General features: G+C 46.2%; 1 protein-coding gene across 1 annotated transcript in view; it reads left to right on the forward strand.

Moving 5' to 3' along the window:
• arid2 (AT-rich interactive domain 2) overlaps nucleotides 1-12,797 on the forward strand; it is a 40,261-nt gene that overhangs the window by 25,297 nt on the left and 2,167 nt on the right. The window contains exons 9-19 of the mRNA XM_020651706.3: nucleotides 762-858; nucleotides 961-1,170; nucleotides 1,580-1,744; nucleotides 4,102-4,180; nucleotides 4,303-4,437; nucleotides 5,891-6,114; nucleotides 7,121-9,426; nucleotides 11,520-11,674; nucleotides 11,765-11,903; nucleotides 12,047-12,132; nucleotides 12,317-12,440. Of these exons, the coding sequence (XP_020507362.3) occupies nucleotides 762-858; nucleotides 961-1,170; nucleotides 1,580-1,744; nucleotides 4,102-4,180; nucleotides 4,303-4,437; nucleotides 5,891-6,114; nucleotides 7,121-9,426; nucleotides 11,520-11,674; nucleotides 11,765-11,903; nucleotides 12,047-12,132; nucleotides 12,317-12,440 (3,720 nt within the window). The remainder of the gene's footprint in view (nucleotides 1-761; nucleotides 859-960; nucleotides 1,171-1,579; nucleotides 1,745-4,101; nucleotides 4,181-4,302; nucleotides 4,438-5,890; nucleotides 6,115-7,120; nucleotides 9,427-11,519; nucleotides 11,675-11,764; nucleotides 11,904-12,046; nucleotides 12,133-12,316; nucleotides 12,441-12,797) is intronic.

Raw genomic sequence — 12,797 nt, forward strand, 5'->3', positions numbered from 1 at the left:
TCTCGGTTGGCGCTTTTTTTTTTGGTCGGCCTATTAATCCCGTAGTGACTCCTACTTACCGGTATTAAGTTATTTGTTATTTTAACTGTTTGAAGGAAGAATGTGTGACTTTTTGATCCAGTAGATGTCACCCTTTTGCACCAGCATGAAACCAAAACAAACTGCTGTTCGGCGACACCTCCGCTATTCTGAAGCCCCCGCTCTCCTCCAGAGACACACCTCCAACCCCTCTACACTCACGTTCACGTTATCAACTAGAACGCACCATAACTAAGCACCATTAAGCGCAAGCAGCGGACTAAATTGTCCTTTGCTCGAGCTGCAATCACCTGTGTTCTGCATTGTTGTGTTAGCAGGCTAATGCTAGCACACTTTGGTTAGCTTGTAGCTTCATATTGTGCATAAATTGACACAGAAAGACTGATCTGAAAACACTGTTAAGCTGTTAGTATGTTCCTCTTCTTTTAGTCCTTGACTAAAACAGATTTAAACACAATGCTGTCCGTCCATGTAAACACAGCTCTGACAACAACACCAGCAGGACTCGAGCTTCTCCCTCATTGTAGACAGTCCTGACTCAGAGACACATTTACACAGGATAGACTTGATTTCTGCTTCATTTATGTGTCACATGTTGCATATTCTTCCTTTAACCATAGTATGCTGAAGAAAAAAAAGAATAATAAATGTTGCGGTAGTTTCCAGCTGACCTGCTGACCGGTGGCAGGATCGTTGAATAACTCTCGTCTGACTTCTTGCAGCTCCAGCTGGATCCTGTTGACTTTCGGACAACTCATCTGATCTTTCACACCATCACCAAATGCTTGATGTCCAGGGACCGGTTTCTCAAAATGAGAGGTGAGAGGTCTTGTTGTCTTGTTGTGACCTCTTTTTTTTTTGTTGTTTTTTGTTTAAGATGCCTCCTGCAGCATATTAAGTGCAACGCGTTTTGTCTTTCAGCCATGGAAATTCTGGGCAACCTCAGCAAGGCCGAGGACAACAGCGTGCTGATCTGCGAGTATGTGGACCAGGACTCGTACAGGGAGGTGGTGATGCTCCTCACCCTGCCTGACCTCATGCTCCTCATGGCCTCGTTGGAGGTGCTCTACCTGCTGGCCCAGCTTGGAGAGAATCCCTGTACCAAGATCGCCTCAGTCGACCACAGCATAGGTATGAATCCCCCCCCCCCCCCACACATGTTCTCTTGACCTTTCACCAAGCAGCCTGTTGCATGTTCTCTTGCTACTTTGCGTGACTTATAAACACAAGTTCATTCTTGTTCTATTACTGATTAAGTGAATCCAGGGCTTGAAATCTAATGTCACTTGAGCTTTTTGGATTTTTGGCAACATTTCACCCTGCCGAGTTTATCACGCTTGTTTTTCCATTTATGCACACTCAGCTTAAGGGACAACTTGTTCTTCCTTTTATCCTAAAAAAGGAGGCTCTGCTTTGAATTAGTTTCTCCGAGTACAATAAACATTTCTTTTATCTGCTAAATAGATTACTGAAATATGATTTCATACAGGCCCCCTCTTTGTTCTAAACCTGATGTGTTTCTTCTTCTCTCTGCTCTCAGACCTGTTAGTGCGGTTAGTGTCCGTCGACCTTCACACGTTCGGACCTGACGCCCTCACAGCAGTGCGGTTGATCGAGCATCAGGCCAGCGCTGACCAAGCCGCCGAGGTTCGACCACAGCTGGTGGAGCAGGTTCCTGCAGCCGTGCAGGGAGGTCCAGCACCAGGTGAGCGCCATTTTTTTTTTTTTATAATTCATCACGCGTACTCTCAGAAGAGAGTTGGTTTGAACATGTGCTCTTTGATTAGAAAATAGTGACAATCAATGCACACTCGGCCTCCTGCCAGGCAAACGAGGAAAATGACCAGGAGAGTCAAATCAGTGTGTGGGGCTTTGATTAGAGCGGTGTATGAACTGGTCAGAGGATTGGTGCTACCTGAGGTGGGGGGGATGTAACACAACTTTGTGTTTTTCTAAACTCATTATGGCCCTCTGGGAATCTGAAATAGGTTCATGCTGTAGCTGAAATTGAATTGAATGAAAACCTCATGTAGGATTCTCACATCTCTCCATGTATGGTAAGCTTTTTAAAAAACCTCTATGTTCTGCTCACACAGGCCAGATTTCTTTTAAAGTGGTGGCTAAGATTGAAGAATGCCTCACTGAGACTAAGTGGGCCTGTGACTCGTTGGTTGAAAAAAATCAAATCAAAGTCCAGATAGGTTTGTTGATTTATTAAACAAAAGAGGGGAAAAATAATCTGAAACAAAACGTCCAAAAGATGAAGATAATGATAATGATGATGATTACGCTAACTGTAAACAGAAAATATTCAAACCCACTCGCCCTCTTTGTCCAGTCTCCCGCCTCACAACTCAACAGGTCAAATAAGGTAAAGCCCTCGACCACTTCTAATTACCCGTAATTATATCAAACCCTTATAAGGAGTGTAACATAACAAATAATCAACAGAGGTATAAATACACATTATGGCTCCTACAGCTTTGCAGATCAGACTTCAAAAAGATCCCATAAATCTGTGATTCTCAACTGGTGGATCGGGACCCAGTAGTAGGTCGTGGAGCCATTTTTCAGTGGGTCGCAAATGTGCCTGGAAAAAAAACTTGTGTCCAAAAGTCTGAAGTGCTTTTTGAACATGTTGGCTTTCTTCCGTTTCTTGCTTCATGTTTTGTAAAGACCGAAATCTGATTGGTCGAAAAAGCAATTTCACGGAGGCGTTGGAGGTGGGTCCTGAGGCCAGACCGCTGTTAATGACATCATGCCACAATCTGACACAAATAAATAAACATACTGAGGATTTTAGTGGCTTTGTGGTTTAGGGTTTATGAAGTGAAGGTGACGGGTAGACCTGCTGTGTGAAGTGGTTTAACAGATTCTTAACTTACTGCAGTAAACACAACAAGAGGTCAAATGTCTGTTTGTGTTGAGTCAGTTCAATACAACATGATTAAAAAAACAACCAAAGATGGTCTTTATGTCTTTGACTGTGTGTTTGGAGCAGAGCGAAACAAAAGTGATTCAATGTAACGTCTGCCCAGAGCTGCTGTTCTCTGAATCTATGAATGCTAATTCATCTACAAATACTAACTCTCCTGTTGCTGAGCTGTGAGAGAGATGCTCTGAATCCCTCTCAGCAGGTTGTTTACAAGCCCGGTCTGGTTTTTATACCCGGTCCTGGATTCAATATCTGTTGCTTATTGATTGATCATTTATTCTGTGAATAAGTTGCCCAGACTTTTGATGGAGAAACATCCCGTTAGAAGAGGTCACACTGATCGAGAGGACAGATGTTCCTAATCTCCAAAATAATTATTAGCTAGTTGATAAGGAGTGTTGGAGTTGGGCAGACATCGGGTGCTGGATAGCCTAGCGGTTATGTCGTGTGACACATGTACGGAGGGTATAGTCCTTTGAATCTGACCTCGGCCCTTTGAGGCACGTCCCCTGCTCTCTCCTCCCAACATCTCCTGTCTCTCTTCAGCTGTCCTGTCCAATTAAACCCCAAAAACACTCTTAAAAAAAAAAAAGAGCTGAGCAGGGCTCTGTATTTTGACTTCATCCTTTCTATGATGAAACTATACACCAGTGTTCAGAAAATAATGTTGGATGTAGAAAATATAGATCATAATCAAAGTGAAAAATCATGTTTTCCTATACTTGACTGCTAAATGTAACACCTGCTTGGTTTGAGATGTATTCAGCTTTAGAATGTGTTTAGAATATGTGTTTGTTTGCCTCCTGCTCGTATCCTCGTGTGTCAGCGAGACAGTGACGTGAATGGCAGACTTAAAAGCAGCTTTCCAAACAGCACCATGACTTCCATGAATTAACAGTCTAACCCTGGTGGGATTTAAACACACCTCACCTTGGTAGTGTCATCCCTGTGCTCTCAGTGGTTTACTGACATCTAGTGGTCAGCCTGCAGAGTGTTTCAGTTTTTCAGTTTTTTTTTTTTTTTTTTTTTTTTAATCAATGGGCAATCTAACCTCAAAACTCTTTTTTAAAGCTTTCCAGTGCAACGAAAAACCTGAAACCTTAAATGTCTCATCTTTCTTTTTTCAGTAACGAGGGTTCCAATCCAACCAACCCAACCTCCACCCGGGATCGTTGAACTAGACGGGGAGAAATTCACACTGCAGTGGTAAGATGATGTCATCAAGAGATGTGAATTCTGATTGTTCAGCTAAAAAAAATAAAACCCAGTTTGAAATTGTCCTGTTCTTACCGTCTGGAGTTCTTCGTGTGTTTTTTTTTCTCCTCCAGGCTCAACGCACACTTCGAGACACACGGCGACGGCTCTGTGTCGCGATCAGAAATGTACTCCGAGTACCTCTCCACGTGCAGTAAAATGGGACGAAGCAACATCTTAAACTCCACCGGCTTCCTCAAATGTTTGCGGTGAGTCTCCATGCGATGCTTCTCGTAGCCTCCAGCGATCTCGTCTTGGCAGACAGATTAGTCACAAATTATATTTCCAGTCAACCAATCAAATCAGTCTTATTAGGATGAGTTCACTTAACCCCAAGGATATCTAATTAGAATAAAATGTAATTATTAGGGCGGTCAATCGATTACATTTTTTAATCACTGTTTATCGTAATTTTGATAGTTAAACGCGATAAATCGTTTTTTTAATCACGTTTGAAGTTTCATTATTCAGTATTTAAAAATTAAAAGGCTTCTATTTTGAAGTTTTGATTTGCTCTAAGCTGAGTTTTTTTTTACTTGCTGTTTGAATTCAACCGTGCTTTTATTTTGAAATAAAGTGGGGACGTTCTGGTAGATTGAAGGTTACGACATTAACTAAAAAAAAAAAAAAAAGGAAGTTGTTATGGAGTTAAAAATAACCTCCAACAGAACAGAGCGCTGAATATCGACTGTGGCCTGATTTAGATTGTTTACATCCTAGTTACTATTCTCTGCCTGTTGTAGCCGTTTCCAGTTTATATTGTGTTTAATAATTATTTCAGGTACTTCTTACTGTGTGTGAGATTCGCGGCTGGTGGAGTAAATAGTCAGAATAGACGCGATTCAGCAGGGGAGCGGCAGAACTCCAAGCGGTTATGTCGCCCACTGCAGAATGATGGCATGTTTTTAAGACTGGTGATTGGGTTGGATTGAGCCCACACCTTCATGACATGGTTTCAGACACAGACCCAGCGCTCTGATGATGGACTACAAGCTTAACAAACAGGCTCGTCGGTCACATTGAGGGAATCAACTGCTTTACTGAGCTGTGAACGCCGACTCCTGCATGCTGCACGTTACAAACAGACAACAGTCCTCTTCAATAAGCTCTCCTGTCGCTTCTCAAAGTTTCAGTCAGACTCTCTCTCCGTGTCAGATTACACACATGAACACTGTGCATTCTTGCAAAGATGGTCTACGCACACAGGGAGTCTCACTCGTGTTAAAGAGGACAGCTAGGCAAATGATTTAGAACCCATGAAAAACCAAACAAATGACCGACACTGAATGAATACATACCAAGAAACAAGCTAATGTGAGCAGCACTTCTGCATGTAGCTCCTTGTAAACGGTGCTGTCCTCTGAAGAGCCGCAGGTTTCTAACATGAAACTGCTTAAGTGTGTTTTCATCTCCCTTTTTCTTCAAACAAATACAGCCTTAAATGTCTTGTCGACACCTAGGCACCTGCAAACTGTTTCCAAGTTTAATGAATGGACGTTATGTTTCATGAGGCTTTCAACACTGTAAGGAAAGTTCTCTATCCATCCCCCTTTCTCAGCCTCTGAAAGAACTTCTTTAAGAATATTTACTGAACTGTTGTACAGGCTCAGAATATCTCTAAATCATGATTCCCTTTGTTTCCTCCTTCCCATCCAATCACAGAACTGTCTTCCCCAACCACACGATGAGGCGGCAAGACGAGGCCAAGTCCAACGGTCAGGTTCAGATCATGCTGGTAGGGTTAAGGAGAAGGTCCATCCCCCTGCCCATCCAGCTGTACTACCAGCAGCAACAACATCAGCAGAGCCCAGCAGCAGCAGCAGCAGCTCCTCCGCCTCCAGCAGCCCGACACGATGCTCCTGGAGACCCTCAGGCCCCGCCCTCAGGTACAACTTAGAATTCATCATGTTTACCTTCTTTCATTCTGTAAATACAATCTGGAAAATGCTTCGTTCAGTTAACCAAGTTGACTCTGTTCCTGCTGAAATTATTCACACCTTTTAGCATTTAGTAAACCCGGCATCCAAAGTCCAAATGTCTAAAGCTTAAGTGTTACGGATGAAGGAGGAGGTGTAGGGTCTCTGCAAAGAAAGCAGAGCTGCTACTGCTGTGACCAAGATGGCTGAAGTGATTAGAAATGCAAAAAAAGTAAAGAGGTGTTCAGGACGAGGAGCATATCAGAAAAACTGAAAGGAAGGCCGCTAAACTGTAAACAATGTCATGCAACTGAAGTAAAAGGAGCCGCTGTTTTGTTTGTGACCATGAAATTGAAATAAGACTTAAATTACGAGAATTGTTTATTTAGTTGTTTGAGTGTTTTTTGTCTTTTCGCTGCTCCTGAGAAAGACATGATGGTTATAAAAGCCTTGATTGAATAGATCAACAGAGTCATCCTACTTCCCGTATGTGGCCTCTTTATGGTTAGAAGATAAAGTCGTGATGTCAAAGGAAATGTGCTTTCTTTTGGGTTGTTCATAGCAGTGTTGTTGTACTCAAAATTGGTCTTGGTCTTAGTCTCAAGACCACCTTTTGAAGGCCTCGGTCTTGAAATCGAAAGCATTTTTACTTGGTCTTGGCAGACTCTGGACTTTAAATCCAGACCAGTGAAGACCACCACTGATATCACTCATTTTTGTGATTAGAAGGAAAACACCTCTTCCTAAAAGAAATAAATTACTTCAATTCATTTGAAGTTAGATTTTTGTCCCCCGGTTACGGTCAAAATCTTCCCGCTGTTACGGTCTAAATGAGTGACGCACACGAGATGAGGTTTTTATGTCATATTTATGGTCTTTGTTAAAGGCTTTGTACAAAAAGAGAAAAAAGTCCCCTGAAACATTTCATTTTACTTTGGACCTAAACAGTTCTGTTTGTGTGTTACTGTGTTATTAGGCCTGCCTCCCGGGCATCACAGTCCTGGACCCCAGTTTGCAAGGGCCCCTGGATCCAGCCTCAGCACCGCTGGTGCTTCCCCCTCCATGGCCTCGCCTGCACAGGATGCAAGTCACCCGACTGTTCCCCGTCACCCGATGTCCCCGCAGGTGACTCCGCAGCTACCACCGAATCCTCTGGCAGCAGTGCAGCAGCAACTGGTCCGACCTGGTCCATTGGTCCAGATTCCAACGTCAACACCGGCTACCCAAAATCACAGCCCCCAGGCTGCACCTGCCCCCCAACAGCAGCAGCAACACTCCCCCATGATCACCGGGACACCTGTCACACTATTTCAGCAGGTACCGCAGGGCCACATCCTCACAGCCAGGGTGCAGGGTGTGTGTCCTCCCATCACTCAGACCCCTCCCCAGGCGGACCCTCAGTGTCCCGCTGCGGCCTCCACGCCCTCTTCTTCCATCGCAGGTGTGCCCAATTCACAGGCGTCGCGCGTCACATTTCAAAACATCGCCCCCAAACCAGCGCCAAACCAGTCGGGTGGACCAGCGACCACGATAGCCCCTTCCAACCAGCAGCAGAGTGTCGTCTACACCCCCGCCATACACCAAATTGTTCTCGCCAACCCCTCCGCCATTCCGGGAGCCCAGACTATCCAGATAGCCGGGCAGCCCGGCGCTGCTTCCAGCCCCTGTCTGCCTCCCACCTCTCTCTCCAACACCCAGGTTCAGTCCGGTCAAACCGTCAGCCAAGCTCTGTCCATCAAACGGCATCAACAGCAGCAGCTTCAGCAGCAGCCCCCGCTCCAAATCATGTCCCAACCTCCCCCCTCTCAGCCTACCTCCACTGAGTCCAGCTTGATCAAACAGCTACTGCTTCCAAAGCGGCCTTCGACTCCGGGAGGAAAGCTGATCCTTCCCGCTCCACAGGTGCCCCTCCCCAACAGCACGATAGCCCCCAGTCCGCAGGTCATCTACCAGACCAACTACACCCCCCAGAATGCCTCTCCCCAGCCCCAGCAGCTCAATGTTCAGCTGGTTGCCGGTCAGCTTCCCGCTGCGGGATCCCCGGCCCTTCAGACGGTGCAGCTCCTGCCCGGCCAGCTCATTTCGACGAGTAGCCCGGGGACGGCGACCTTATTCCAGGGCCCCACGGCGGCTGGACAGGTTACCTTCACCGTGGTCCCCAACACTGGTTTCACCACATCTACTGCTGCTGTGACCGCTGTCAGCCAGGGGGCCGTGACTCCCGCAGCTCCCCCTCCTCCATTCTCTATAGGAACGGTGCCCCACCACGCTCCCACAGCTCCTCAACCACCTACACCGCCGCCACTGCCAGCTCCCCTCAGAGGAGACAAGATCATTTGTCAAAAGGAGGAGGAGGCCAAGGACGCCACAGGGCTGCACATCCACGAGAGAAAGATCGAGGTGATGGAGAACTCCTCTTTAGCGGACGGAGACTCTTCTAACGGGAAAACCAGTAACGGCGATGTGGCGGCAGGGGCCAAGCTGCTAAACGGTCGGAAGTGCATGGAGTCTAATCTACCTCCATATCACTCAGGGAACAGCCAGGGGGCGCTCAACGGCCCGGCTACGGAGAGTCACCCTGCTAATGGGAAGCAGGCCCTCTCCCCAGGCCCAAACACCCCCCTGGAAGGAAGCCCCGACCCCAAAAAGACTCTAGTCAACGGGGTTTGTGACTTTGATCGGGGCGACGGTGGTGGCAACTTCAACAAAAACATTCCAAATCACGTTGCTTCCAAACAGTACTTGGGGAACGGGGAGGTGGGCCCCACTGAGAAGAGTCACGGGTCAGACCCTCATCTCCCCAGTCCTCCTCCTAACCCCCAGCAGGACACTGCCAAAGCCCAGCAGGCTGAGCGCCTGGCCAACGGACCCCAGGCAGGAGGCAACAAGCCTCCCTCGGAACTAACCAATGGACCTTTAGGGCCGGCCCACGCTACGCCCGTGCTTAGGCAGCAACTGCTCCCCAACTCCACCCTGCTCTCCACTGTTACTCTCTCCGCTCAGAGTCCCGCCGCCTCTCCTGCGAACGGAGTGGCCTCCGAGGCTCGAGGTCTCAAGAGACCGGCGGAGAACGAGGACCGCGGCACGGCTGCGGCGTCCTCCGGGATTCCCAACAAAGTGGGCGTGCGGATCATTACCATCAGCGACCCAAACAACGCCGGCAGCAGCTCCACCATGGTGGCGGTGCCAGCAGGAACAGACCCAAGCACAGTAGCCAAAGTAGCAATAGAGAACGCCACTCAGCAGAGGAACTGCTCGCCCACACAGGCAGCTGGCTTAACGGTGAGTCATTGTATGGTTCGTCTAACAGCAGGCCACATTTACCCACCGTGTTTTCTCGTAGTGTGACTGGATGTCACGTCTGACACTAAATGTGTCTTCCTCTGTCACAAACGCTGAGTATTACCGAGGGAAGCAGGTTTCTGTGGCTGCCATGTTTTTCCTAGTTTACCAAATCCTTTTGTATAAAGGTACCCCATGACTCTCAGTTTATTTACATTCACCTGAACAGATTGTGTTTGTTCACATTGTAGCTGACAGGTTGATTGCATCTCCTTAAGTAGAACAACAAAGACGTCTGTTTTTTTAAAGAATGCAATCAATTAAGGGAACAAAAATTCGTTGTTTTTTTTTAAATATTCATTATGTTAAAACTCTTAAGATTGTTGCCAGATCTCCAGCCATCATGAATCATGACAGACTCATAGAAAGAGATGCCTCCCTCCATACTTCAGGGCAGCTGTTGAAATGAATCAAATTTGACCTGCTGTGATTGGCTGGGAGGAACATGTGTTCATGTTTCTGACAATCCAACCAGATATATCATTGCTGCTTTTGTTATGAATGTCATGTCACAATAGTTAACAAAAGGTCTGGCCCACATTACTCCATGTGTTCGGCAGTTTGTGTGTCCCCTCATACATGCTGGTAGAACACACAGACGACTCATCAAAACATTGCTCTTTGCTGCCCCTCCTGGTCAGATTCATCACAGGGTGTGTTTTTATTTTGGTGTAGAAATGAACAGTTATGTAACTGCATTGAGGCGGTACATTGTGTAGTAGAAAAGTCACACATTAAAATCTTTCATTATAGATGTTTGCAGGTGAGAAAGGGAGTTTTGTATTCAGATTTCTGTGTGAATCATTTGGTTTAGGTATCTTTTTTTCTTTTTTAAATGTTAGTCATGTTTATTGCCCTGCAGGTTATTGAATGTTTTTCGTTACAGTATTTTTCCATGACTTAAATCAAGAAAACTCTTTGGTCCGATGCTTTCTACATTAGTCTGTTACTGCGTGGATGTCATGACACCAGCTGTGTTGTTTATTAACACAGTAACTTGTTTTGAGATGGTCAGAAGCCGTTTTCAGAATACGATTCTGCAACAGCGCCGTAACCAAACTCAGCCATCATTACGCTGTTGTACTTTGATAGTGATTCTGCATTAGTGTCCCAGTGTGTGGTTCTACATTGGATCGGGGGGGTTGCAGAAGCACAGAGGAGGGACGACTTGGTCCAACCATTACCGCCTCCATGACTTTTATTTTGAAGGCGAGACACACATACATACAGGGGCTGAAATATTGTGTCCTCAGTTGGCAATATCAAAAGGACTCGTGTCTGTGCACAGAAGTCAGAGCTTGAATATAAATAACTTTGTAGTCTTTCTGTTCTTCAAACCTGCAGGACGACTCAACGTGAACAGAAATGTGTTTCAAGATTTCTTTGACTGTTTATTGCTCTTATTAGAGAGAGGGGATGGAGTCAGAGTGGGGAATGACATGCGGCAAAGGAGCCACAGGTTGGATTCAAACCCGGGACTGCCCACTTTAAGGACCACAGCCTCTGTACATGGGGCACACCAACTAACCACTAGACCACTGGAACCCCAGAAACTAGTGTTTTAAAACCAAACGTACATCTTTTTGGACAGGTTACTATGGTAGCAACCTTAAGCCCGCCCTGATTGGAGGTTAAGAAGGTGAAGCCAGTTAAGACCATGTGGCTCTCACCGATACCCACCTCCTACAGCAAAGCAGCTGAGAGAACAACTCATGTCAGTAGGAAAGGCCTGTGTTACTTCTCAGCCGACAAGATTTTAAGAACTAAAATCCTCAAATTGTACATTTATTTTTAGATTTAGTGTTTTTTTCCTATCTTCCATGTTATTCTGTTAAGAATTAGATCTGTCGGGGGCGCAGGTAACATAGGGGTTAGTGTGCACGCCCTATGTACAGAGGCCGCGGCCCTCCAAGCGGGCGGCCCGGGTTCTTTTCCGCTTGTCAATCCCCACTCTATCTCTGACACTATCCACTCTCCTGTCGCTGTAGTAAAGGCATAAAAATTTATTTATTTGACTTCTTCCTCTTCCACAGCCTACCATAACCCCATCCCCGCCCCCAGTATCCCAGCCTGCACCAGTAGGTAACCACAGTCCTCACCTCCCAGCACAGCTAACCCCCGCAGCAGCGCCCGAGCAGAGCAGGAAAGCCGGACAGAACTTCAAGTGTCTGTGGCCGTCCTGTAAACGGTACGTCATGGAGACGAGCTGTTTCTCATTCATTACTATCACAAGCGCTAAAGCTCCTGCTGATCGTTTTTGTTTTGTTTTGTTCTTCAGGTGGTTTGAAACGCCGTCTCAGGTGTTTTACCACGCAGCGACGCAACACGGCGGGAAAGGCGTGTACGGAGGTCACTGTCTGTGGGAGGGGTGTGACTCTTTCCCCCGGCAGAGACTGTCCTTCATCACACATCTACAGGTGAGACCCCCTCCGCCTCCAACAGCTTTTTATTTTTACAGGTTTTTTTTTAATCAATGTTGCAACATAAACAGGAAGTTATAACTCCAGGAAAAACCACAGAACAAGCTGGTTCCTAATGGTTTGCGCTCTTTCTCTTCCAGGACAAACACTGTTCTCGAGAGGCTCTGCTGGCTGGACTCAAACTGGAGGAGCAGCAGGCGCTGAGTCCCAATCAGACTTCTTCCCAGTAAGAGCACATTTCTCTTCAACTTTCTTTCTTTCCATTATTGATGCCTGAAGTTACAATTTAAACCTGCTTAGTATGTGTCTGACCCTTTTTAAAGGATTAATAAAACCTAGATTAAAGATTAAAGTAATGAATAGTATTTGACTAATAACCCTAACGTGCGTGTGTCTGCTCGTCCTGTCAGGACTCCGCCAGCAGCAGGCAGTTCCCCGGCACCGCGAGCACCAAAAGCAATCGTGAATCACCCGAGCGCAGCTCTCATGGCCCTACGCAGAGGCTCTCGAAACCTGGTCTTCAGGGACTTCACTGTGAGTATGATCACATCTCTCCCCAACACTTATTGAAGACACACACACACACACACACACACACACAGGTTTGTATGACTTATGAAGTTATTAGTCGGCCGAGGTTGACATAAGCAGCTCTTAAGCCTTTAAATCCCTCTGTTTCCTTTACTTTATAGTTCACACACAGGTCATAACAAAGATTGGAAAAGTGCCGGGGGAAAGTGTTTGGTTATTTCCAGGTCTTTAAAAAGTGAAAAATCTGCAAAAAAAAAAAAAAAACTTGATCCGTTTGAGTTCACCTAAACATTTTCTGCATAGTTAAAATGATAATTATTTAGCATGTGCTACTGTGAACAGACCCGCCCCCGCAGAAAT

The sequence above is a fragment of the Labrus bergylta genome, chromosome 23 (genome assembly GCF_963930695.1).
Source record: "Labrus bergylta chromosome 23, fLabBer1.1, whole genome shotgun sequence".
Classification (NCBI taxonomy): domain Eukaryota; kingdom Metazoa; phylum Chordata; class Actinopteri; order Labriformes; family Labridae; genus Labrus; species Labrus bergylta.